Source organism: Nelumbo lutea, chromosome 6, assembly GCF_056320005.1.
Source record: "Nelumbo lutea isolate HS-2025 chromosome 6, American lotus-T2T, whole genome shotgun sequence".
NCBI lineage: Eukaryota > Viridiplantae > Streptophyta > Magnoliopsida > Proteales > Nelumbonaceae > Nelumbo > Nelumbo lutea.
This window is the reverse complement of record NC_142689.1, coordinates 39,236,522-39,264,029: the sequence shown is the minus strand read 5'-3', so window position 1 is coordinate 39,264,029 and position 27,508 is coordinate 39,236,522. Positions and strand designations below refer to the sequence as shown.

Below are 27,508 nucleotides of genomic sequence, written 5' to 3'. Positions count from 1 at the left end.
TCATTCGTAGGATGACAATTTTCTCCATCCGGGACGGAGATTCAATTTCCCCAATCCGATGAGGTCGGGGATGGGGATTGTTTTGGCAGGGCAGGGATAGGGTCGAGGATAGGGATTGAGGTTTCCACCCTGACTCCAATTATGTATATATTATTTATATTATATATATTAAATATATATTATTATATTATTTATATTATATATATATATCAAAATATATTTATTTTTTTTTATAATTTAACATTTTTAATTATTTTAAGTAAATTTATTTTTCAAATAAATACTGTTATTTAAAAAAAAATTGGGGATTCAGATCCCCACGGGGAACCCATCCCCATTAGGGATCGGGGATGGAACACAAATTTTATTCCCGGTGGGGATCAGAATCAGGGACAGACGTTAATTTTATAATCGTGGTTGGGGACGGGGAATATGATCCCTGCCCCAAACCCATCCTGTTGCCATTCCTATTCATTCATTTGGGTAGCCTTAGGTTCAATTTGAAAAAAGTACATATATATAAATATGTATAATGTAAATACATACAAAATAATACAAAATATTAGATTTTGTACTCTAAATATAACATATTTGTATTTGTACATCTTTCAAATTGAGCCATAGCATGTGGCTACCTGCTTGGTGATGGGAGATTGGGAGGCATGGTTTTTAAAACCGACCCGATGATTGAACCAGTTAGGGGTCCGGTTATCAGGTCGAATGGTCCAATCATTTGAATCAAATGCTCAGCTCGTTCTGATAAAAAAATAAAAAAAAAAATCAAAAATTAAAAAATGATCAAAACCGTTTGAACGGTTAATTGCCTTATTCAGCAGTTTGCTGACCAAAATCAACGATTTTGGGGGAAATAGAACCGGTCCCTGAGTACCGGTTTTTCTGGTTCGACGGTCCGATCTGGTTCAGTCCCTGAGTACTCGCACTCGAGTTTCCACATTACCGTCAGCTTGGTAATTGGAACCGGTGCACTACAACATGTGACTAGTTTGCACCAGTAAGGCACGTATGACTATGACATGACAGGAAATGAAGGGATTATAAGTAAAAATTCAGCCCAGGGTCAGAATTTATAAGCTCAAAGTACATTTGGGTTGGTGCCAGCTCAATTATGAATGCATAGAGTGGGTTTTTGACCTTTTGAATGTTTATAAATAGAAATCAGAAATCTGCATTGAGCCTGTCCATACTTCTCGTTTCTTTATTTCCTTGCAAATGGAGAAGAAAATTACTGGAAAAATAATATTACAGAGAGAATATGCTATCCGGCAACTATGATAATATTTATTAGTGATTTCACTTCTCTATGATGATGAACAGCACTTATTTCATCTATTTCGTCAAGTGCAATTGTTAAATGCAAAATCCCTGGTTCCGCAGGATTAAACAAAAAGAAAGGAAAAAAAAAGTGAAAAATTCATTTCTATTTTTTTAATAATCGATGCTCCCCTACAAACAAAATAATTGGGAGCATAGAAGAGCTTTCATAGTTTCATGTCTTGAACCTCTGGGTGAGCTTCTCCACTCCTTCCCTGCAATCCTCTGCTATCCTCCTTGTCCCTTCCTTGAGAGTAATACCAAATTGAGCAGTGCTTTGCCGTAACTCTTGTACTGATTCAGACGCCTTTGATACAACAGCACTTTGAAGTTCTCTGACTTGCCTGGCAGAATCTGTGCTCCACTCCTTCAAAACAGAAATCAACGAGACTATCTTCTCGATTATCTTCTCTACTACAAGTTTGGACTTCCCTCCAATTTCACCTGCCAATGCTTTGAGCTTGCCTACCAAGACCTCAGCTCGATTGACAGTTCCGCTCACTACAGATTGCTTTCCTGCATTGAGCCATGTGACCCCAGCAGAGGCGTCATCTTGGAGATCGCTGTCAACAACAACTTTTATGCCTTGCCTCTCCCACCGTTCTCTAGCTTCTTCCAGAGTTTTTGCTTGCTCTCTTGCTCTTTTAGCTTCATCCTCTGCCCAAGCCCTGGATGGCCAATAACAAAAAACAAAAATAAATACATAAAATAAGTATAAACCTATCCTATTGGAAATGTCAAACTGCATTTTTATGCAGTGTGCAGTATTGTATTGAAGAGAGTGTGTCAAAAGGTTGTACAGTGGGGATGTACAATCAATTCTGTATGTCAATAGAAAAAATTCTCTCCATAAAAGTAAAGGCCAATTTCTGATAGTGGCCAAACGGTTCCCATGGTTTTCGCCATGATGCACTCTCCTAATCAGGAAACTGTCAGCCAACATGGCAACTAACATGTATAATCAGCTCCAATTCCCCACATGACTGTCCTTATGGCATGGTAGGTACAACATTCATTCCACAAAGACACTACCGACTGCATGTTGTCCATTTTGAGTATTGTCAATCAGAAACTGCCACTGATCTACAAGGAGACTAACAGCAGAAATGACTCGAGGTCTTATGAACTATCCACCAAACATTTTTTATCATTAACAAGGTAAAGATTTTATAAGTGTACAACACTTTCTCAACAAGGACTCTAGTATAGAATCAAGGGCTGAACAACAAATACTTTATAAGTTCAATTGCACCACAGGCTCCATTTATTTGCACTAGTACAGATGCATAGGAGTGCAAAGACAAGAGTGCAAAATTCTGGTTTGCTTCAGGTTTTATTTTACTTCATCCTCACTGCAAACAAACAAAATAAAGCAAAACCTGAAGTAGCCCAGAATTTACATCAAACTTATTTGCATTCCCATGCTTCTGCACCAGTGCAAATGAAATTGCACTGCAAGCAAACAAGGCCTTAATATCTCACCCCTTGGCCCTGATTTGGTGTACCCAACTCTGCAGTACTTTTGTGCACCATCCCCACACAAAACATATATCTTTTCAATTATATTCCAATAAAATATGATCGTTATATGATAATCTGATGCTGCACCCAAAAATAAAATGATTATCACATCATTCTTGATTTTCTGCTGGATAGATGAAGGCAACTATTTTCCTGGAGTATCTTCTGGAACTTAAAAGAGAGTAAATAAAATATGAAACGAATTTTCCTACAATTTTAAGGTAAGCTGCTACAGTGCCCATGCATCAAATTCAAAACAATTCAAAGTCCTCTTGGATCATAGCTAAAAATTGTACAAGGCAACTTGAACAATCTCCCGATTTTGTTTTTTTAAAGGGTTTTGAATGATGATCCATTAAAGGCATATTGACAGGATAGTTAGATCACTAGATCAGTCTGACATCAAGAACTAGCTCACACTGATTAGACATCCCAGATAGAGGGGTTTGTGCTGTCTATAAAAGGTGGGTGCTAAGGTTCCTAAGGTATATACCACTAAACATTGATGCATGGATGCATTTCACACAAATGTTGATATTGAACTTGTATTACTTTGCCTTATACATACCAATATCAACATGAACAGATATTCAAAATACAAAATGACAATTTTTACATAACAAACTTTTTTATGGATAATTTTTGCAGAATGAACTTTGCATAAATTGGACTAAGTTTTAGTCCTTTTTTTCTTGATCAACTTTAAACAACACTGGAAACTATTTTAATAGCCCAAATCATCTTTGCTCTATGTATCATTATTTTTATTATGATTCGACCTGCCCTTGAGTTCTGTTAGACTGATAGCAGTCAAGAAGAAAGAGGAAGAAAGAAGAAAGAGAGAGAGGAAGGAGAAGAAGAGAAGAAAGGGAGAGAAAGTTCTGATTCGAATGAGAGAAAAGATTACCTCTCCCATTCGGCTAGATGTGTTTTATATTACTAACATAGTGGAAAAGACACATGTGCCCCTACTTAAGTAAGGGACACTAGTTCTAACATAATCTTACACATCAGCAACTTCAACATAAACAGAAAGACAGAAATACCCCTGCATACTTGACACTAACACTCCCCCTCAAGCTAGCGAGTATATATCATATAATTCCAGCTTATTACATATATAGTCCACTCTTCCCTGACTCAACCCTTTAGTAAATAAATCTACCCACTAGTTCCTTGTGTTAACATAGGCAGTGTCTATAAATCAGGTCAACTCCTCAACAAAGAAAAATAGACCAACTCGTAGGAAAACAAAACAAATAAACGTTCATCGATCCAAACCGTCCCGTCAACACAATCTAAAATAAACAAAAGAAGAAACTTGACTTGACTTAATCTCCGCTCAGCACTTTCTCTCTCACAAAGTGACAGTCAACCTCTATGTGCTTGGTTCTCTCATGAAACACCGGATTAGAAGAAATATGAACTGCAACCTGATTGTCACAGTAGAGCTTCATTGGAGTGTTAATAGTGTATTCCATCTCCTGTAAAAGGTTCCTTAGCCACATTAATTCACAAGTAGTATGTGCCATAGCTGTATATTCTGTCTCTACACTGCTTCTTGCCACAACTGTTTGCTTCTTACTTTTCCATGTCACCAGATTGCCCCCAAAAAAGGTGCAATAGCCTGTGGTAGATCTCCTATCAGACACAGAACAAGCCCAATCAACATCAGTATATCCTTCTATTTCAAGTTTTCCACCACTTTTGTATATCAAACCACGACCAGGAGCCCCCTTTAAATACCTCACAATTCTTAGAACCGCATCCCAATGTGGAACCAGAGATTTTTGAATGAACTAACTTACCACACTAACCTCAAATGAAATATCTGGCCGAGTAATGGTTAGGTAGTTCAGTTTACCTACAAGTCGCCAGTATTTGCCAGGGTCTTCAAACACTTCACCCATATCACTGCTCAGCTTAGTGTTTGTTTCCATAGGTGTTTCAGCTGGTTTAGCACCTAACAAACATGTTTCAAATCAAGAACATATTTCCTCTAACAAAAGTTAATACCATGCTTAGACCTTGCTACTTCTATCCCCAAGAAATATTTCAATTTACCAAGATCCTTTGTCTGAAAATGTTCCTGCAAAAAAGCCTTTAATTTATCAATGCCCATTCTATCATTCCCGGTAATAACAATATCATCGACATACACCACCAATAGGATCTTCCCTGCCTGAGAGTCATGACTTAAGACTGAATGGTCAACTTGGCATTGTTTCATACCAAATTTCTTTGCCACCTCATTGAACCTACCAAACCATGCTCGAGGAGACTGTTTAAGCCCATAAATGGCCTTCTTTAGGCTGCATACCTTACCATCCTCCCCCTGAGCAACAAACCCCAGTGGTTGCTCCATATAGACCTCCTTGAGCAAATCACCATGCAAGAAAGTATTCTTGATATCAAGGTGATAGAGGGGCCAATCATACATAGCAGCAAGTGAGATCATAACACGAACCAAACCAATCTTAGCAACCGGGGAGGTCTCTGTGTAGTCAATACCATAGGTTTGGGAGTACCCTTTTGCAACCAGTCTAGCTTTCAGCCGCTCTACACTACCATCAGGTAAGTACTTAACAATATAAACCCATTTACAACCGACAACCTGCTTCCAAGGAGGAAGAGTGGTGATGTCCCAAGTATGATTATGAGTGAGAGTCGAGAGTTCTTCCATTGCACGATGCCATCCTAGAGAGCAAGGGCTTCCTAGACATCCTTAGGGACAACAACAGAGGATATAAACTGACGATGAGAGGCGAAAAGGTGAGTGAGAGAAACATAAGTAGAAATAAGATGAAGGGTACAAATGCGTTTACCTTTCCACAAGGCAATGGGAAGATCAAGATCAGATATTGGGGGTGGGATTGATGTGGGGACAACTGCCGAATCTGTCGACGTTGATGGAGTTGGAGGAGGAGCCAGTACATGTGGGCGATGTGTATACACTTAACGATAGGTGGTCGTTCAACAGGTGGTGGCACTGGAGGCAAGGGCTTGGTCATAGCTGGAATAAGAGGAACAAAATCCGCAACTGAAAGAGGAAGAGGAGGTGATGAGGAGGAAGAAACATCACCAGACCCCAAGAAAAACAGAGTAGATTCAAAGAAGGTAATATAAGCACACAAGAAGGAACGTCAAGAGCTTGGATGATAACACTTATACCCTTTCTGAGTCTGGGAATAACCAAGGAAGATGCACTTAATGGATCGTGCATCTAACTTGTCCCGCCTAAGACCCAAATTATGGATGAAGCAAACACACCCAAAAATCCGAGGAGAAAGAGGAAACGGAGACAAGGTAGAAAACAAAGTAGTGAATGGAAAATGACCATCAAGGATAGGCGTGGGCATCCGATTAATCAAGAAGCAAGAAGTAAGCACCGCATCACTCCAAAAGGGTTTGGGAACATTCATGTGATGCATGAGAGATCGAGTTGTTTCCAAAAGATGACGATTCTTTCTCTTAGCCACTCTATTTTGTTGTGGGGTGTAGGTACAAAAAGTCTGATGTATAATGACATGTTGGTCCAAGTATTCTTGAAATGATGAAGAGAAATATTCACGGCCATTATCGGAACGAAAAATTTTAATGTGAACACCAAATTGGTTGCGGATCTCAGCATAAAATTTTTGGGAAATGGTAAACAATTCACTCATTTCTTTCCTTAAATAGAGCCATGCCATCCTTGAATAATCATCAACAAAAATGACAAAATATTTATATCCATTGTATGACATCACTTTATAAGGACCCCAAACATCTGAATGAACCAGAGAAAAAGGACTCGACATACGATTATCAACCCTATGACCAAAGGGAGCACGGTGATGTTTCCCCAACTAACACGACTCAATCCAAAACAGAAAGATGACTCAACGAAGGAACCAAAGACTTTAAAACTTTCAGCTAAGGATGACCAAATCAATAGTGCCACTGGAGAGAAGAGAGAGATGACTAGAGAGCTATTGATGTACTTCCACCACCGTCAAGATAATACAATCCACTAGCTTCATGCCCTCCACCAATCCTCATCTCCGTCTTGAAATCCTGAAAAACACACGAAGAGGGGTAAAAAGTAATAGAGCAATTAAGTGACTTTGTCAACTTACTAACTGACATAAGGTTAAACGGAAATTTAGAGACATACAAAACTGAGGATAAGGGTAAAGGGTCCATGTTAACATTACCAACACCATAAATTGAGGATGTGGAACCATTAGCAAGGGTAACAGATTGTGATGTTAGGCAATGAGAGAGGGAAGAAAACACACCTGGAGTTCTAGTTATGTGATCGAAAGCTCTAGAGTCGATAATTCGGGGTTTGGGTGTGGATGTCAGACAAGCAATACCTAAGTGTGCAAGAGTGGTTGGTTTGGCTGAGATGTGGCCTGGACAAACCTCTCATACTCATCACAGAGGACACTCATCATCTCCTTCCTGGGAACAACTATGGACGTAGGAAGCATCTAATTAGTTGAACGACTCTCTCGTCTGAACCTGCTGTCACTAGTCATGGCATGATTGGCCCAAGTTTAGGGTGGACCATGCAAGTCATAGCAATAATTAATGGTATGTCCATCCATACCACAGTGAGTGCACCTCCTCGGACCCGAACTACAACCTCTGCCCCGGGCTCCCCCTAAATCTCTACCTCCAATTCGACCACCACCACGGTTATATGTAGGTCCACCACCACCACTCCGGCCATATACCGGTCCACTACTACCACTACGGCCAAGCGAAGCTCCCCGAGCTCCACCTCTACCACCACGACCCCTCGATACTACAAAAGTTGATCTATCGAAAACACTAGAGTTCTCGGTAGATCCAATGGAAATCCTCCTAAGTCGAGTAAACACCTATTCTAAGAAAGGGAGAGTTGACCCTCCTAGTATTTGAGCCCGCATTGGTTCATACTCAGATTTCAGCTCCACCAAAAAACGAGTCACATCAAGTTGTTCTCTCTGTTGTTGCTGAATTTTGACATAAGAAGTGAGGGGGTGATAAACATTCAACTCATTACGGATGTTTCTCATACTAGCATAGTACTCCTCGAGACTCTGATTACCCTGTTGCAGATTAAAGTATTCCTGATACAACTGATATACTCTATTTGTATTGTCTTGACCCGAATACAACTTCTTAGCATGGTTCCACACATCTTTGGTAGTGTCAAGAAATATGAAATTTACACTAATCTTGGGTTCCATACTGTTCCATAACCACGTGATAATCTGTGCATCATCTTGTTCCCAATCATCATACTCACGAGAATCAATGGAGGGTTTTTCTTCCCTTATGTGTGTTTCACCTTCTTCTTTGCCTTAAAGAAAAACTTCTATAGATTTAGCTCAAGGTACATAATTTTCTCCATTCAGTTTAGTGGAGGTCATTTGAACATTCAGGTAGTCAGTAGGGACCACCATATTAGACTTGCCATCACTGTTGTCTCCCATTGCTGAACTCTGTTATTGCTGAATTCGACACACTGCACACCAAACCACCCTACACACTGATCACACTGGTTTCAACACTTGTTATTGATAGAAATTGCACTCTTCGCACCACAAACTCTACCCCACGATTACCTGAAATCTCACCACACTGTGTGAGGACCACTCTCCCTTCGAATCACACTGAAAACAGCATAAACCCTAGCACACTACAATCTAAAATCCCACTTTACGATCTGAAACATACTTATCATTTGATTCACAACAAAAAAATGCACAGAAATCTCTTACCTAATCACCTGAAAATCAGACTACACAAGACACCCACTGCACCACACGAATTAGCCCTCTTATCTTCATCAATTAGGGGAGGGATTCTTAGAAATCACAGCAACCAACCACGAGCAGCACAACTGGAAGCATAGAAACCTCTAAGGGAAGAGGGCGACCACTCTTTTTCAGCCCTTTCCCTTATCTCCAACTGATGGCGAAGAAACCAAGAGAAAATCCTAGACTGGGTGCGCAGGAAACAGAATTCTGGGCAGATCCGATTTGCTTAGTTTGGCTCTGATACCATATAATGATTCGGCCTGCCCTTGAGTTCTGTTAGACTGATATCAGTCAAGAATAAAGAGGAAGAAAGAAGAAAGAAAGAGAGGAAGGAAAAGAAAAGAAGAGAAGAAAGGGAGAGAGTTCTGGTTCAAATGAGAGAAAAGATTACCTCTCCCATTCGGCCAGATGTGTTTTATATTACTAACATAGTGGAAAAGACACATGTGCCCCTACTTAAGTAAGGGACACTAGTTCTAACTAATCTTACACATCAGCAACTTCAACATAAGCATAAAGACAGAAATACCCCTACATACTCGACACTAACAATTTTATATATCTGGATGTTGTGGGAAGAAAAGCAAATAAAAACTGCTTCCTTACCTGGCCATGGACAAAGCTTTCCTCTCAACTTCCAGCTCGTATTGCAGGCGGGCAATGGCCTGGTTTTCGCTTTCTGTTTCTTTTCTGAGTTTGTTAATCCTTTCCCTTTCAAACGATATCTCCAACTGGTTACTCATAAGGCTCTGCAATTGCTCCTCCACTTCATGCCTCAACCTTGAAAGCACTTCCATTTCTGATTCAATAGCAGCCCGTCCCTTCACCAGGGCATCATTTTCTTGCTCTCTTTCAGCTCTTAATCTTTCCAGCTCCAACCTTGCCTCTTCAGCCAGTTTCTCAACAGCATCTATCTTTTCCCTTTCCATGGCAAGCTCCTTTTCAAAGCTTGCATTGACATCCTTTTCAACCTGAGCTACTAAAGCATTGTGAGCAGCAACAGCAGTTTCAGCCATTGACTCTGCTTCAATACGTGCAAGCTCCTCACTAACAATATCAGCAGCATCACCAGTTGCAAGAGCAATAGCAGCTTGGGCTTTTGTGACTGGTTTGTCTGGCTGAAACAGTCTTGTATAACCTACCACAAAAGCACAGAATATGAACAACTATCAAATTGAAGATAAAACTTACTTCAACTAAGGCAATTACAAAGAAAATAGCAGCATACCTAAGGCAAGTGTTATGATTCCCTGTTCTCCATTGGCCAAGTCGGCTAGAATTGCAGGCCATGCATCTGGATTTATCTTATCAATGTCAATAAATCCAGACTGTTGATACAGAACCTGGCAGTGAGAATGCACATTTAATAAATAAGAATCTATTAAATTCTTTTTGTCACAATTAGTGGTAAAAAAAGAAGATAATCTACAAGCTTAAAAACCTTTCTATCAACTTCAGGTAGCAGCCTTTTTTCTAGGGCCATCTTCCAACTCACAAGATCCTGACGTGACAGGGGACTGCAGTACAAACGTTGATCAACAAATGTAAATTCAAAATAAAAAGGAGAAGATGCCTAAACAAAAGCCAAACGACATACAAAGATCGGAGCTTGTTTCAGGAAAATGAAAAACAAAAAGGAATAAAAAAAACTACATGATATACCAAAATTGTCAACAAAATCTTTGAAAAAGTGTGATAAAATGATCTTTTTTTGGTATCAGAAACTAATTGTTTTACATGGAAAATTTAGAAAGCAAAAGAAATTGTTGTCCATCCTTTTTTCCATCATAAGAACTAAAAAGTAAAAACTAAAGATGTTCTCTAATAAGCAAAAGGTTCAATCAAAAAGGAAAGATAATATCTAATGAAGGTGCAACCAGAAAGGAAAAATAATATCTAATTAACTTGATTGTTAGATGATAGTGCCTGAGTAATCACCTCTCAGGGGAGAACAAAAATGGTTTCTGTTCTTCATTTGGAGGAGAAAACATGTCTTGTCTTGAAAGCTTGCTTGAGATAAGCCCAGCTTCCGCCAAGCCTGTGATATGTAATGGGTTCAGAAAGCATGATGCAACCCCAAAAATATTAAAGTGACAGCAAAACCTTAAGTGTAATATCCCATTTTCTCACCTTGAATTAATGCAAAATCAGGATCTTCAGGTGTAATATCATCAAATGCAAGTTCAGTGACATTCTCTATGTACATAGCAGGATATACTTTTGAAACTGTGTTCCTACAGAGTGTTGAAAGGAGTTGATGATCAGAGGGCCATACAATGTTTTGAACTGCATAGCACATTTTACAATTTGCTCCAAACGAACCAAACCCAAAACTGTTGTTAAGTATGGCCAACCTAATCTATCAACAAGTTAAAGGAATGACGTAGATGTATACCTTGAAAGAGCACAGCTTGCTGAGACCAACCAACGAGCATATTCACGACGTGTACATAGATCACCAGGTTGAACATCGGACTCAATGACCTGGAAGGATGGAAAGATGATATTAAGTCTTGGCTATTGCTAGAGTTCTATCTGAATGGGCCTTAGGCTTTACAAGTTAGTTGTCTACATGAATCCTCACATAGGGTGCATGTGAACAGCTTTGGTTGATAATTTACTATTCAAATTTGTGACACATATAAAGGTGGAGTAAACTTTAGTACCTACTTTACCTAATGCATACTGTAGAGATGATGGGTCAAATGGGCCATAGTTTCTTATTGTTTACTTATTTCTGTGATTAGTGGGCCTTAATTATGAGCCTGTTTTATTTCTTTTATTATTGTTTTTAGTGCAGGCTGCCCTTAGTAATCAAAGAATAAAATACAATAGAGGGGGGGGGGGACTGGAGAGAGGTTCGAAAGACTCTCTTCCTTTCTTCCATCTTCTTCAATCTTCCTCTTCTTTTCTACTTTTCTTCATATTATTACAGGTAGGATTTACATCTCATACTAACCAAATCCCTGTGGCTACTTCCTCACAAGATATAAAAACAAAGAGCTGTGCATTCTATTATTTGGTTGATCATTTTGTTGAATGATATTTGTCTTTTTACTTACAATGATGCCTAATAAGTTGAAATTCTCCGAAGAAGAAAGAATTATCTCATCACCCAGTTTTGAAGTATCTAAATTCAGGAATCTACCGCTTATAAAAATAAAAGTTCAGGGATATACCAAAAAGGATAAAGAAAACCAAATATTTTCACTGGTTAAATTTTCCTTCTATCGCACACATCATGGAATAATCTTTACACTCTTTATACTTATGCTTTTGCTTCTTAAAAAAATTTAATATATTATTTGTTCACTTTGCTACTTTTACTCATCTAGCCTTCCTGAATTTAAATTCTCTCATGCTTTTGACATAAATCTTATATGAATAAATAACAGTTCCTTAATTCTAACATTACTTCCATAGTAAAGTGTCTTACATATTTTATTGGACAACATAATGGTGTCAATAAACACTGAAAAGAAGATGTCAGAAAGTGTATACGGTTTCCTAAATCCTTTGCACCACCATGCATGCATTTTTTTTAATGGGGATGGGAGCAGCGCTTTAACAAAACAAATACTAATTAAAGAAATATTTGAAAAAAAAATCCTTTACATGAGAATGGACAATGAGATCCTGAGAAGGTACAGTAACACCATGCAAAAACAAATGGCCATGTTAGAGAGACAATGTTACAAGGAAGAAAGAATTGTTTTGAGTCAAATGAAACAAAGTTCTTGAAAAATATAATAAAATAAAGAAAAATAAAGGCAAGACAACCTCCCCCTCTCTCTTAATGTTTTAAAAACTGAACTGGAGCTGGACCCAGTTTTCTTTCCAGATGACACGTCACAGGTTCAACCATCCAAGTTGAACAGGTCAGACCATTATAAGTAAATAAAATCTAAACCTTCAGATTGGAACTTTTTTATAAGTACCTTCAGATTGGAATATTAGGTCATATGTTTACTTATATGTTTAATATAAGAGAGAGAGGGGGATGGTTGGAGAAGGGCAAGGGGTAGAAAGAGGGGCTAACCTAATTTCTCTTCCCTCTCAATTTCTTCACTACGAGTCCTCTCAATCCCCTCCACCTTCCTTGTCTCTTGAGTTGCTCTCTCATACCACACCCACTCTCACTTAAATCCCTCATTTTTTTAAACCTTTTATTAACATATTATAATATATTTTTAAGAATCTTTTGAATGGTTGAGTTACTTTGTCTAAAACATGACCCATTAAAGGTTAGGAATAATTCACCAGTTTGGCTGTCTGGGAATAATTGTTTTTTAACGAGTCAATGGACCATTTTAATTTACCTACCTACCTTCTTGTCTCCTGCCCCCATGTTGTATTTTCATTTTTCCAGCTGTTAAGGAGAAACAAAGGCCCGCCATATGAAGATTTTGAGAAAGATAACTGAGAATTTGAACATATTAAACACAACCAAATCAGCAGGAACTCAAATAAATTGGTCATTGCTGAGAGCATAACAATACCTTCAAAACTTGCAATGCTGCCAGTGCTTGTCCCTGAACTTGATCAACAACTGCAGGAATCAAAACCTTTCCAGGAGGGACCTGTAGAGCTGCAGAAACTAAAGATGGAGCAGGTATCCCAGCAGAGGAGAAAGATCTCCCAGGAATTGGTGACTCGTATAATGTTCTGCTTCCATTTGTATCAGGTTCACTTGCATATTGATCAGAAGAAACTGAGGGGACTGTTGATCCAGATGATCTGTTTTCATCTAGACAAACTTCTACAGGTGAACTAATGAATTCACTACTGGCCTCCAGCATTTTGCTGGGGTTGAGATTTTCCTCATTTATAAGAAAGTTTGCAGACTCTATGACATTTTTGGACTCAGGCTGGGGATCTAAGATCACATATGATTCTGAATTAACTGAATTATCCAAAGCTAAGGATTCAATGGGAATCTGGTTAGTTGAACCAGAAAAATCAAAAGGAACCTCAGAATTTTCTATTTCACTAGAGGAGATCCCATCCTGGTTGGAATTGACATCTGTTGCATCAATACACGACACAGATGGATTAACAAGGTTGGCAGCAACTGTTTGCACTTGAAGTTCTATATTTGACTCAATTGGATCAGCAGCTGGGTCATCTCCTGTCCCTTTGAAGTTAGGAGCATCAGAAGAACCATCATCAACCACACCAGATCTAGACACTTTATCTGAGCTTGGAACAGGGATGGTGGGTACTGAAACATCACCAAAACCTGGACTAAATTGCAAATCTTGACTGGAAGCATCATTAATGGCATCAATACCACTGGAAGCAGATTCAGCATTTTCCATTAATGTCGCCCCCATACTAATATTATTGTCAGGTTTGCTTTCAGCAGTGGCTTCAATAATTTCTGAAGTTGAAGAAGAATCCTTATTTATACCTGTCTCTCTTTCTGGATTGCAATCTTTCTGTTGGATTTCTTCATCTGGAGCCATGGTGTTCTCTGCATTTTTTCCCAGTTCAACTTTCTCATTCTGATCACTAGAAGCCAGTTGCTCTTGCTGCTCCACTTTCAAGGGCTCCATCTGTTGTTTTATTGCTGTGAATAGTGAAGTATTCAGACATATAAGTAAACAGTTTTCAGGAAGAACATGAACGCTAATGAAGATTCACACAAAACTAAGATAAAAAATATTTTGTGGGTAATTAACATTTGTAAACCATAAAACCATACCAAGCAATTATAGCTAACAGTCACAAAAAGTGACTTGAAGGGAATACCTTGAACCAAGAAATGCTATATAAACACTTATGGAACATATAAGCATCTCCTTTTATTTTACCCAAGGAATGTTTGATAGGAAAAAAAATGGATTTCCAAATGTATGGTTGTCCATCTACATTTTAGAAGCAAATGGAGAAGCTATAATTCACAACATATGCTAGATGTTCATTTAGATGGAACAAGCAAGCAAAAGGGGGCAGGGACAGGGCAGCAATATGTTAAAGTGCTTATCATAGTTGTCAAGGCGACGCCTAGGCGGGCACCTAGGCAACAAGGTGCCCTTGGAGGGAAGACTTCAAAATAGACATTACTAAACAAAAATATTCATTTTTTGTGTTTATAAACTAATTTATTTTTATTATTTTCTTATTTGTTGGGGTTTAATCAACACAAACATTGCTAACTGCTGTATTGAACCCTCAAAGACTTCAAAATCTGAACCAATAAGTAAAGGAAGAACTTAAAATTTTGTCTAATCAACACATTTCTTATTCCACCTTTTCTTTTTCTTTTCCTATAACAAAAATAGGGGTTCAGCCCTATATTTTTTGAATTTTCTTTTCTTTCTTCTTTTTCTTTTCATAAATATGTTGATTTTCTAGACTTCAACATGAAGTTTATAATTTTCTTATGAAAATCATGGATATTTATTAAGGAAAGATGGTTATGGAACCTAGGGAACTACCCTAGAATATGTGGTTTTTACTTAAAAAAGTCCATCGCCTAAGTGCCCTCCTAGGCGACAAGGCGCCCCCCCCCCGTCATCTAGCCTTGAAAACTATGGTGCTTATTAAGATTCCATGGAGTGCCAGAATTAGATGCAGACGCTTCATTCATCTAGAAAAGTCCATGTAATATAGTTTTTAAAGCCAATGATCATAGATATACCTGTGACATAAAATAGTTTCATACCAGAAGTATTCCTCCTGCTTAGAGATAGAGATGCAAAGGTGACTCCTGCTGCAAGAACAATTCCTGCCACTCCTGCTTCAACAATCCCTGAAAGTAAGCTACTACACAAGTGTCATTAGTCGACCAACAACCTTGCTCCAAAGGCATCAAAGCATGGACAAAGAAAAGATACTGAGTGTTTTCTTCTTCTTTTTTTTATTATTTTTTTGAAAAGCAAAGTAAAGTAGTTGCATTAGTATCTAAAGTATAAGGTCCTGTACAATGACTAATGAGAAGTTGTAAAGATATTGAGCGTTTTCATATTTATAGGAAAGAGGAAACTTTGCACTTTAGGCTCCGTTTGGGAAGAGTGCAAATACAAATATGTAGAGTGCATTCTGGTCCATGCAAATACAAAGTTTTATTTAGTTTTAAATTGATAAATTTATTTTCTTGCCAAATGATTTTTAGTTGTAATGGGTGCAGACACAAATTCCTCGATTGGAATCTGCCCTTTTTTTTATTGACCAACTTTGAGTACAAAGTTTGCATCCATTTTTTTGGATGCAAACACAACTTGAAATTTGTGAAAGCTGTCGCATTCAGTAACATGAATTCATTCTTACCAAACACCAGCAACACTGAACCAGAGTGCATATATGCACGGAACCAGTATTTGCACTCTTCCCACACAGAGACTTAAGGTTTTTAATTGCATTAATGCATAAACTACAAAATTTCCTTAGGTCCTTGGATATAATTAATTTATATCTTACTTAGGCTTAACTGATAGATATTGAACTAGAAATGATGAAGATCTCTTTTTTGTGTGAGTAGGAAAGATGGAAGGAATGATAAACAGAAACTACTTGTTAACATATACAACTAGAAAATAAATACAATCATCAAATCCATCCTAAAGAAAGAGGAATATTGATGGATCATGTAAGGATGTATCAGACTATCGGCAATCCTATTTGACAAATAAGGGTAATAGTGGGTTTTCTTTCTTTCTAATCAAGATATAGACCTTGTTGAAGGGTGTATCAGTTCATACCTTGTTGCAATCCTAACAAAAAGTAACTTAAACGTCAGCTACTTTTTTCTTCATATACTATCAAATACATACATCATGCAATTTTTTAAATTAATAAATGGAGCCTCCAAAATATATAGAATAAGATTATCAAACAAGAAAGTAAATAAAATCTCTTAACATCAACACTTTGGTTTTTGACTAAGATCAGCAACATCAACTCTGCAGATAGGGCAAGAAGGATATGCAAGTTGCATTTTAGATGAAGGAAAAAAAAACTGCAATAAAAAATATACATGTAGTGTGTGTGTGTGTGTGTGTGGGGGGGGGGGGGGGGGGGGGGGGGGAGGGAGAGAGAGAGAGAGAGATAAAGGATCCATGACAATGTAACTCATATCTTCTCCGAACCTCCCTTATTTGAAGTAGAGTATATCCATAACCTTAGTGTCCTTATTTTGCATAATGCAAATATATGATTACGAATGAAATGAAATTCAAATCCAGAACTTTGAGTTTATTCTCAAGTCCTTTGGTATGGTCACAAGCTGCTAGGCATGCATGCAATGTGCAAATAAAACAGAAAGGGAAAAATAAGAGCATACTTCCATAAATTGCATGTTAAGTTTAGTTCCACTTCTTAGCACCTTTTTCTTACTATCCTAGATTATTTCCTCCGAATTTTGTACAGTCTATCTTACATTTAAGCAAGGGGCTCTTAGCAAAAAAGGCAAATTTTTAGCATTAGATATGCCTCAACCAAACGTATACCTAATAAATATGGTAGATTTGATTTCTTTTGGTTTCTCCTCCAAGCACTTCAAAGCAACCGATCTAAAGGGCATATTAAGATACTTAGAATGAGCTTTGACATTGTATTTGTATAATCATGAATCATTCTAAGCAAGTCGTTTGGATTCCTCATGCCCAATGTATTGATCAGGGATTAAGGTATCGATACGATACTCCCAATATGGGGCGTATCGTATCCATATCCATATCCATGATCATGGTACAGGATACAGAATACACTATGACTAGATACATATTCTGCGAGTCGTGTGTATCGGTATGATACGCCTCCGTATCAGGCCGTATAGCATCGTATCGATGGATACAGTCTGATACACATCGGTATGGAGGTGTATCCATGTCTAGTTTGACAAAATTGTACATTGAGTACTTTTGGATTGTTTTTCATCTTTAATACAAGTTAAAGAATGGTACTATGAAAACTAAAATAAATAATTTAAGATTTAATTTCCCAAAAAATTTAATAAAAACTAAAAATTATAAAAATAATATATTTCATCTACCTTAGATGATTTATATATTTTATTTTACAAATAATTATATGTTAAAAATGAAAACATAGTTATTATTTGAAAAAATAGAGTCATTATATAAAAATACTAAATAAATAAAAATTCCCAACAAAATTAATGGAAAACAGAAATTTATAATTATATTAACTGAAATGAATAATTTAAGATTTAATTTTCCCAAAAAAATTAATAAAAACTGAAAATTAAATATAATTTATTTTATCTACCTTAAATGATTTATTTCTTTTATTTTACAATTATGTGTAAAATAAAAACATTATATGCTAAAAATGAAAGCATATTTATTATTTAAAAAGTGGTTGTTATTTAAATAAAATACTAAATTAATAAATGTTTCCAAAAATTGAAAGAGTGATAATCATTGTACGATGTTTGAATGTTCTAGAGTTTCGGTAATGTTTATTGTAATATATCTCTTCGTATAACCTATTGAAGCCCAAAAATTGGAAATTATAATTATAAAATTGAAAGAGTGACAATCATTGTACGACGTTTGAATGTTCTAGAGTTCCGATATTGTTTATTGTAATATTTCTCTTCATATAACCTATTGAAGTATGCATTTCTCATGTGTTTATATCTTATTCATAGATAATTCAGCTTTTGGTTTAGTAGGATGAATGTATTTATGTGATTTGTATGCATTTCACTAGTGTATCCAAGCGTTTCTATATCTTTCGTTCGTATCCATGCGCTTCCAAAGCGTATCCGTATCCGAGTTATCTGATACGATACCCGATACCAATACTTTGATCCTTGATATTGATAAGTTCAATTCTAATAGTACTTCAAAGCAATTGGTCTAAAAGATGTATTTAGCAATTAGAACTGGCATCTATTGCTGATAGATTTTCATGGTCAGGATAAGCAATTTCTTTTTTTCATCTTAACCAAGATATTCATATTTTCATCTCCAATTGTTGCTCCATTTGGAAATCCTCATTTCCCATAGAGAAAATAGACCATGAAGTGTTGTGTGCTTCATTTAGAAATATTGGCTACGCTAATTCCAATTGGCTAAGAATTATGCCTTCTTTGCATTAGACTTTTTAGTAAGAAAAATCTAATGAAAGTAGAATTTTCTATGAACTCTCTTTTAGGACTTTAGAGTTTGGTCTTAATTAGGTTTGTCCTTCACATCGCCAAGTCCAACTAAGAATATATGGGTACTAGTTGATCAAATTAAATGGACCATGGCTTGGTGTAATGGTGAAATCTCGGACTGACTAGTTTGAGAATGCAGATTCCAGTCTGACCGCAGCCACTTTGTGCTAAAAAATGCCAAAGGTTAGTTCGGTATCCAATATTTTTTTTTTCGATAGATGAAGAAAAATCTACTAAGATCAAATCAAAGGATAATACAAAGAGTCTTCCCTAGAAAAGGTGCAAGATGCAGCCTGAACATAATCAGATTATAACTGAGCCCAGAACAAATGCTGCCTATACACCCCTTGCTTAGCTAAGAAGTCAGCTATTCCATTAGCTGACCTCCTTTAGCTTTGACACTGAATCCTTACAGTCATATTGGACATTGGCCATTTAAATCTTTTAACAGCTTCCCTGTAGATCCAAATAACAGTGTCTTGGTTTTTTATCCAGCCAACTACCAGCTTAGAGTCTCCTCCTTCTATTATCAATATGTCCACATTCATCTCTCTAGCAAGCTGTACTCCCTGCAGGGCCACTTGAAATTCAACAGTGCAGAAGGGCATATTATTGCTTTATATTCAAGCCCTGCTCCAATCAACCCCTCCCAAGACCCCAGGTAGCTGGGACCAACATTGGGTAATGACCTTTTTAAGTGTCCAATTAAGGAGTTAAGCTTTTGTTAGACGGTGGCCCTTATGAGCTTTTAATTACTTTCTGCTTGCTTTGAAAATAGAAGTGAGATTGTATCTCTTTACACGTGTACGCTGTGCAGGAAAGGAGTGTTGGTAATTTACCAACTCATCCATTATTTAGTAGAATGAGCATATGAAATTGCAATAACTTGCTGAAATTTTAAAATTTTTTCCCGTTTGCCTTCTATAGTTTGATTAATCAATGGAATCGGCAAGTTGTCTGGGGAAAGATTCATTCCTCGTGTTATAATTGAATACCAGGAAAGAAGGGAAAAAATAAGGAAATACAAGGATTTTTCTGAAACAAAATATCAAATTTTCAAATCATCATTCAGAAGAAAAAAGTTAAGATAGATTGTAAGATTCTCATTGCCCAATATTATAACGAAAGGTTCCATGGAGTAAGATATAAAAGCTTCAATATCTACCATATTGGCTGCTATAACCTAGAATCACCAAGAATTAGTGGGATGCTATAGTTATATATCCAGTTTTTTACCAAAAAGGGAAAAAAGGAATCCAGTCTGCTTTCTTTATTTCCTTTGCCCCATTTATTTCGTCTATTTACTGAAAAATTGATATTGCAACCACCAGATGTTATCTTACCTCCAAACCCACGCTTCCCCTGCTCGCTACTAGAATCGGAACCAAGCCATCCGGAAAACGTTTCAGCCGAAGAGTTTGAATTCATCCACGAATTGTTGGGAAGACTCCGCTCTTTTCCATCTCTGTCCGCCGCATTACCAGTGTCGGCAGATGAACAAATTGGACGATATACAGTACGGGAATGCGTCCGCACAAATAACGCACGGGATTTCCCGCATCTAGAACCAAATCGAAGCTGAAAGGAATTCGGGGACGAAGGAATTGTCAGAGATGCCATCTTCGCTCAAGAAAGCTCTCCTTCGTTATAGATAGGCAAAATACGAAACGATCTCCAGATGCGCAAAAGGAAGGAGATAGAATAATTATAAAAACTTAAAACCAAAAGAAGCTCAATTACAGAATTGCAGGCAGGATAAGGTTTTAGGGGTTTATTTCCCTAATTGTGCAGAAGGCATATGAGATTCTCTTTTTCCACGGAGGGATAATAAGGAAGGAATCGAAGGAATTGGTCGCTTCTTTTGGGGTTTCTCTTCTGGTTATCGGTTATCCAATCTCTCATTCCACTATTAGACTTATCAGTCCATTCACACTGATCACTTCATCTTCTACTCCCGGCAACAAGAAACCCAGAATGCGCAGTGCCCTTACTGACACCTGATCGTTACTAAATTATCACATGGTCCTCCCCTTTGTGAAAAATGACATTTTAGATCCTACAACTTAAATGACAATATTACCTTTATCTTTGTGAAAATGACATTCAAACTCTTCTGGTATCGTATCTTTCGGATATCAGTCGACAAACGACAATATTGCTTTTGTTTGTTCGCTGAATCGCTGGGCTTTCAATTGTCACACGTGACACACATGGAAGGGCAGGAAACTTTTAGAACTACAACTGTTATATGATACCATAAAATTTTGTAACCAATCATATAGTATCAAATTCACATGTATTTGTTTCGTCAAACAAATCATGTTTTTTGGGCAGCATACATTTTGATTATGATTGTGTATACCTTTCTCTTGTCCATGTGCGATGGCCCAGGGCCCCATGAATACCTTACCTCCATCTGCCATTTGATGAAAAACAGTTGGTTTGATTTTATCCATCCCACGAGTCAATGAAAAGTGAAAACGAAAATTACGTTTGTCTTTTTCGGCGCTGTTGTCACTGTATTGAGCTCAAATCTGCCGTCCGAAAACGTTCCACCACATCCCAATCATATATTGAGAACATCATGTTCTCAACGTTCGCGCATTCTGTGCATGTGAATCGTTTTTGGGGCCATTCTGTGGGGGGAAGATGTGAATTCCAGTGTATACCCCAAAACCTAACGACTAGGGATTTAATTTAATTTTGTTAGGTGACGTTAGATGATGTGTCCAACCTGATGAGCGATGAGTCCAACCTCCATCTTGACAGTTTTTGATAGGCAAACTCGCGAGCCAACCCTGATGAGTCCAACCGCAACATATAAGACGTTCTTACCAACCTTTCTCATACCGGCCCAAAGTCCATAAAATCTATTATTATTATTATTAAAAGAAAACATACCACCTTATATTCTCCTTTTTCCCCTTACCCAATCAAGAATCTTCTTGTTTTTCAAAATATTATTTCTTACATCATAACTTACTACTTTGGCAATCTATTGTCCATTGTTTTAAAAAGGCTTACGCCTTGAGGCATGAAGCGTACATCTTATGGTGAGGTGCACAGATTAGACTCAAGGTTTAAGCCTTTGTTCGAATGACGTGTAAACCTTTAAGCCTTTGTTCGAATGAGGTGTAAACTTTTAAGCCTTTGTCTCAATGAGGTGTAAATCTCAAGCATTATGAGGCATAAAAAGGCATAAACCTCAAGTATCAATGATTAATTAGTGATTTAATGCAAAAAATGTATTTTTATAATTTAAAACTTATAAAAAACACTTCAATAACTATGGACCAAATAAAAAGTAAAAATGAAAAACTAGTAAGGCAAATCAAATTCTATTAGTTTTTCTTAATGTTTTAAGATAGTTCAATATCAAGTTCATAGTTTCTTTTGAATAAATCAAGTGAGATTTTTCTTCTTATTCTAAATGTAATGTCCCAAGCTTGTTATTTTTCTCATTTCTTATCCTAATTGATTTCTTCTTCTAAATTAATTTTTTACATAAAATATAAAATGTTTATAATTGTTAGTTGATTAATCTTTATTTTATTTAATACTTAAATGTCAAAACTTATTACTTATAAACTTTTAGTTTATAGATATGGGTTAGCTAATCAAGTGCTAATTTAGTATATTATAAGTTATTTTCATCAACTTACAAACTTTAATTAATTTTTTTTCTTAAACCTTGAGGCTTATACCTTATCTTTTCGGGCCATTACACCTCATCAATGCCTTTAGCTTTTTAAAACCTTGTTATTTTCCCTTTCATTCCTTGATTCCCACCCATTTATACTCCTTATGCATAGACACTCCTAAATTGTTTCCAACTACCCTCTATCTCAATAGTCAATACAATTCTTCTACCCACACCTTATCCAGCCTCAATACAATTGTACATTTAATTAGAACATCTCCCCAATTTGCATGTTACCATTAATGTGGAGATGTTCCCAATGTACTATTATAGTGTCATGTGGGTAGGCGTGGGTAGGAGATCTGAATTGCTCTATTTTCTCCTCCACTCAAAAAATTGGGCTCATTCTAGCTCAGTAAGATTTGGTTTCCCAAACCAAACAATATCTATATTTACCCCCTTCCCAACACTCTCCTTATGCCATGTCAGCATCCATCTATTGCTTGGTTCACACTCAAACTCTTTTTCTTACAAATAAACCAGATAGAGAGATAGATAGAGACATGTAGTAGGCAAATATATCTTCCTAATACATTTTGATATCTTAAACCTTGGTGGAATTTTGGGTGCCCATTTGGGAGAAATTTTAGGTTTCAGCTTTTGCCTTTGAGGTAGCCCCAATGCAGGTAGTCTATAAGCTATTTTTGGTGAAAATTTTGGATAGAATAAATATTTTGTGCTTCAGCCCAAAAATATGGTTCGTTGTGACTCAGTGAGGCTTCTTTTAGTAGCTTATTTAAAAATTTTTGCTTTTAACTTTTGACACTAAAATTTGGATTTACTAGATGAAACTCAAGGAATTAGAATTGCTATAACATATGAGAGTGGTATTTCTTCAAAATTTGAGGAGTCTAATGAGTATCAATTAAAACCCACTTTTTAAGTAAAATTTAAGGAATTATTATTCTTTTAGTGTTTAACTAGTGGGGACCCATGCGATGCACGGGATTTATTAAGCAAAGCTAAACAATAGAAAATACATAAGAGTATATAATTGTTAAGTTTATACTTTTAATTTTGGGTTTGACTACGATATGGGAAAGATATGATATCTGAAAATTCTTTAACCAATCAACTTGTATCCTAAATGTGTTAGCTAATCAGGTGTTATTTATCAAAATTTATGGGTGGATTCTAATTGATCAAAACTCTTCCAATACCATATATTTCCTGCATCATAGATTTTCCTTTATATTTATATACTATTTTTAATATTTTTTTACAATACAAAAGTAGTAATAATTAATTTCATCTAGGGTTGTTCATCAAATTGATGAAACCGACCAACCTGACCAACTTGAATCGAGTTGGTCGGTTTTCTAGTATATCTAGTCAGCTTTGGTTCAATAATTTCCCAACCTAACCAGGTTGGATCAGTTTCGCTTTGGCTATTTGCAAATCGACCAAAATAAAATGATCTCATTATAAATACACACATACATACGTATATGCATACATACATACATATATACATACATACATACATACATATATATATAGTCGAATATCAACTTTCATTCATAGTGACTCCAAGACTCGAGGCATTGGCTAACCAGTCCTGGTGAGACTTGGATGGGAGAGGGATAGGCACCCCTCTCCCAAGTCCAATTGGTAGGAGCCACCCAAGATTCCAAAACAAGCATAAGCATGAACAAAATTATTTAATCAATCGTACTAAGGAGAAAAAAGAAAAGAAAAACTAAGTAATACGTTATTTTGTATTGGTTTGTTATTACAATTTGCTTTATTTGTCCTTAGTACGATTGATTAAATAATTGTATCCATGGTTATACTTGTTTTAGAATCCTGCATGGGCCTCCACCTATTAACCTAGGAGAGGGGTGGCTAACCCCTTCCCTTACCCATCCAAGTCTTACCTGGAATGGTTAGCCAGTGCCCTGAACCTTGGGGTCACTATGAATGAAAAATGATTTCCAAAATAATTATCGAAGGTTTTATCACCTTCATTTCACTTGACTGATATATGGTGACTCCAAATCAGCCCAAGTGATCTGTTTTCCAATGCTCACAAATAGCTAATTGGCATCTTAGCAATATAATTTCTAATTTAACAATAATACCCAAATTCACTAGCCTATACATATTCCTCTATATATAAAATTTTAAAAGATAGAGAGAAAACTTTTACTACTAAACAAAAATGAATTTCAAGGCATACATATTAGATATCATATACTACATGGTAAGAATCCAAAATTTAGAAAACAAGTTAGCTAATTTATAATAGAAAGTACCCAAATTTCATACAAAGTTTTATGTATTTTCTTACCTTACACTTAATTATCTTGCCTTTCTTTTTCTTTCTTTGAATCTTCAAATTTGATATTAGGTAATTGTGCCTAACTCATTTAAGAGCTACTACGAGTTATATTTTTAAACATATTACCTGCTAATTGTGATTGTATGAAAACATATAAATAAACAATCAAAACATATGATTTAGGGTAAAAGATTTAAACATCCCCTAAGTTTTATGATAAATACTTAAACCTCCCCTCTAATTTCTGAGAGGACTTGAATACTGTTATATTTAACATAACCAATAAAAATACTTTTTTGCCTTTCATCATTGTTTAAATTTTTAAAGCAACCCATTCAAACTATAACCTAAGGAAAGAAACAGGATGAGATGGTTCCGTGGATGAATGAGATTCATATATCTACAAATAAAGAATTCTTTCATGTAAGAGTAGTTACATTTTTTTATAGGTGACAAGAGTAAGATTAGGTCCATCAGGATTGAGTCCACAGCGTTAGTCTATATGTAAATCAATTCCCATTCTAGATGTTCACTTAGTCTAATGACCAAGACAATGTATATTAATCTGTATTTTGTAAAGTAGATAGTTGCCCATGTTTTATTAATTTTAATGTAAATAGAACTTTTTAGATAAGATCACAAGATGCAAATATGATGTATAAATAGTTCTGATGCAACTGCAACATGCCATGAGGTTGTTGCTATACACAGAGGTGGGAAAGGAAGAAATATTTACTCTTGGCAATGCCATCGATGGAAAGGCAAAATTGAAAGAAGGGTGAGATTTGTTAACATAACTCCAATGATAACAAAAATCCCAGTCTTAAAGAAGCATCTGTATAAGAAAATTCACATGATAATAAAGTAGGGACTGTAGAAACCATACAAAATTCATAGTGAACGAAAGACATGAAAAACATGGAGAAAAGCAATTGATAATGCAAAAATCAACATGAGAAGGGGAAATCTTTCCACAACATTTGTTCGATCTGCGATAATGCTTCTATGTCTAATTCTTTTGCTTGGTGTTGATACACAACTACCCATAAAGAAGGATAATATTTTTTTTCAAACCCAAAAGAAGTGTTGTATTCCAAATCTAGAAAGAAATGTAAGATTTTTTAAAACAAATGAAAGTTAACTTCTTGAAATAGAATAAGATGAATCTGTTCTTTAGACTTTCAAAGAATCAAATATGGTTAATCCCACTATGTTGAACCCATGAAATGCAATTGAATTAAAACCAACCATAACCAAAACATGGTTAAACCCACTAAAACATAGCTAATCCAAACCTAAAAAGTTGAACCCAATCCAACCTATTTAAATTTAGTTGAACCTAGTTAGGACCAAAACCTGCCTAAACCTAATCCCAACCACAGCTGAACCTAACCTAATCTGTTCAAACCTAGCTGATCCTAGTTAGGACCAAAACTTTCTAGAAACTAGTCCTATCCAATTAAAACCTAACCCAACCAAACTTATTAAGGTCAAACCCAATTTACCCAACCAACAGTATTAGGCGCAAACCCATTTTGTTTAAATCAATCCAAAGCAACCTCCAACTCACATAAATCTATCAAAGAAACCAACCCATCTAGATCTACTCAAACTAAACCCCACCATCTAAACCAAACCAACACACTTTATCCAAACTAATGCAAGCCCAACTAAAACAATTCTAACTACATTAATTCAACTGACCTAAACCAAGCCAAATCACTTAGACCTACAAGGCTACAAGCACAAAAAAAAAAATTCCAAACCCACCTTAAACCTTTCAAACCTACTAGTATCTACCCTACCCTTAGGATACCACATTATTAGTTGCAAATCACCCCTTTGGTTTTGCCATAAAAATCAATGAATGATCAAAGCTTTTCAATGCCATGTATTTTCATCTTTATTGTAATTCTTTATGTTGAAATTGGTTAACTAAACTAGGATTACACTCCTCCAATTAGGTAAGGAAATTAAGCAAGAATCAGAACTAGGTTGCATCTCCCAAGCATGGCTACCTAGAAATCAATTAGGATGTGTGCAGTTCAAGGGTATGAAACTTTGAACATGTGGCCATGTTATACACAATTTGTTTGCCAAACTTATCTGCTTTTGCATGTTTGCTCACAATGCCACACACTCACTTGCATTAGATTTAGAAACCCATCAACCAATTAAGTGAAGGCTAGTAGATGCACAACCACTCAGACACTTGGGAAGCATTGGTCATTTTGGCCCAATTGAAACCTTCAAACTGATCACCAACTTGATAAGCTCATTAGTCCATGAATGAAGGTTTGAAGGTTGACAACCACATTGAGAGCTTGAGTCTAGATAACCCATAACGAAAACCCCATATAGATTGTCCTCATGTGTAAATTGAGATCTTTTTGTGAGAAAGCCTATATCATAAGGGTAGGACACAAGTGTTGATTGCTTGCATTTATTCCTCTTCCTTCCCTAACATGTTTTTTAGTTTTCATTTTTTTTCAATTAATCATAGTTTTCAAAAATGTTTTTGTTTTTAGGCAGCAACCCACTTGAATCACATTCTGCATAAACCTAGCATTAGCTTACAGCCTAACCCAGCCCTAAGACAATTAAAACTTTAACCTAGTAGGGCTTTGACACCCAAACTAAGCATTGCTATAAAAAATATCATCCTTAGAATCCCTACATAGAAAATTTTACATAACAGACTCAAATTAACAAGTAGTTAAAAACAATCCTCTTTACTACAATAAGTCCTTCCT

At 36.4% G+C, this 27,508-nt stretch overlaps 1 protein-coding gene across 8 annotated transcripts; it reads right to left on the bottom strand.

Annotated features, from left to right (window-relative positions):
• Window positions 1–1,274: 1,274 nt before the first annotated feature.
• On the bottom strand, window positions 1,275–20,820 carry LOC148848657 (uncharacterized). 8 transcript variants are annotated; one of them, XM_088949862.1, is made up of 11 exons: window positions 20,118–20,810; window positions 15,313–15,399; window positions 14,056–14,214; window positions 13,145–13,233; window positions 11,041–11,129; window positions 10,776–10,879; window positions 10,584–10,683; window positions 10,087–10,162; window positions 9,874–9,988; window positions 9,252–9,783; window positions 1,275–2,000 (listed from the first exon to the last, which is right to left on the bottom strand). In XM_088949862.1, the coding sequence occupies exons 1-11, from the start codon at window positions 20,392–20,394 to the stop codon at window positions 1,508–1,510; spliced, it is 2,121 nt and encodes a 706-aa protein (XP_088805988.1). In that variant the 5' UTR covers window positions 20,395–20,810; the 3' UTR covers window positions 1,275–1,507. The 8 variants fall into 8 exon arrangements, with proteins under 8 accessions (XP_088805988.1, XP_088805987.1, XP_088805982.1 ...); XM_088949861.1 differs by having other exon boundaries at window positions 15,289–15,399; window positions 20,118–20,752; XM_088949856.1 differs by having other exon boundaries at window positions 13,145–14,214; window positions 20,118–20,820.
• Between the last annotated feature and the right edge of the window lie 6,688 nt (window positions 20,821–27,508).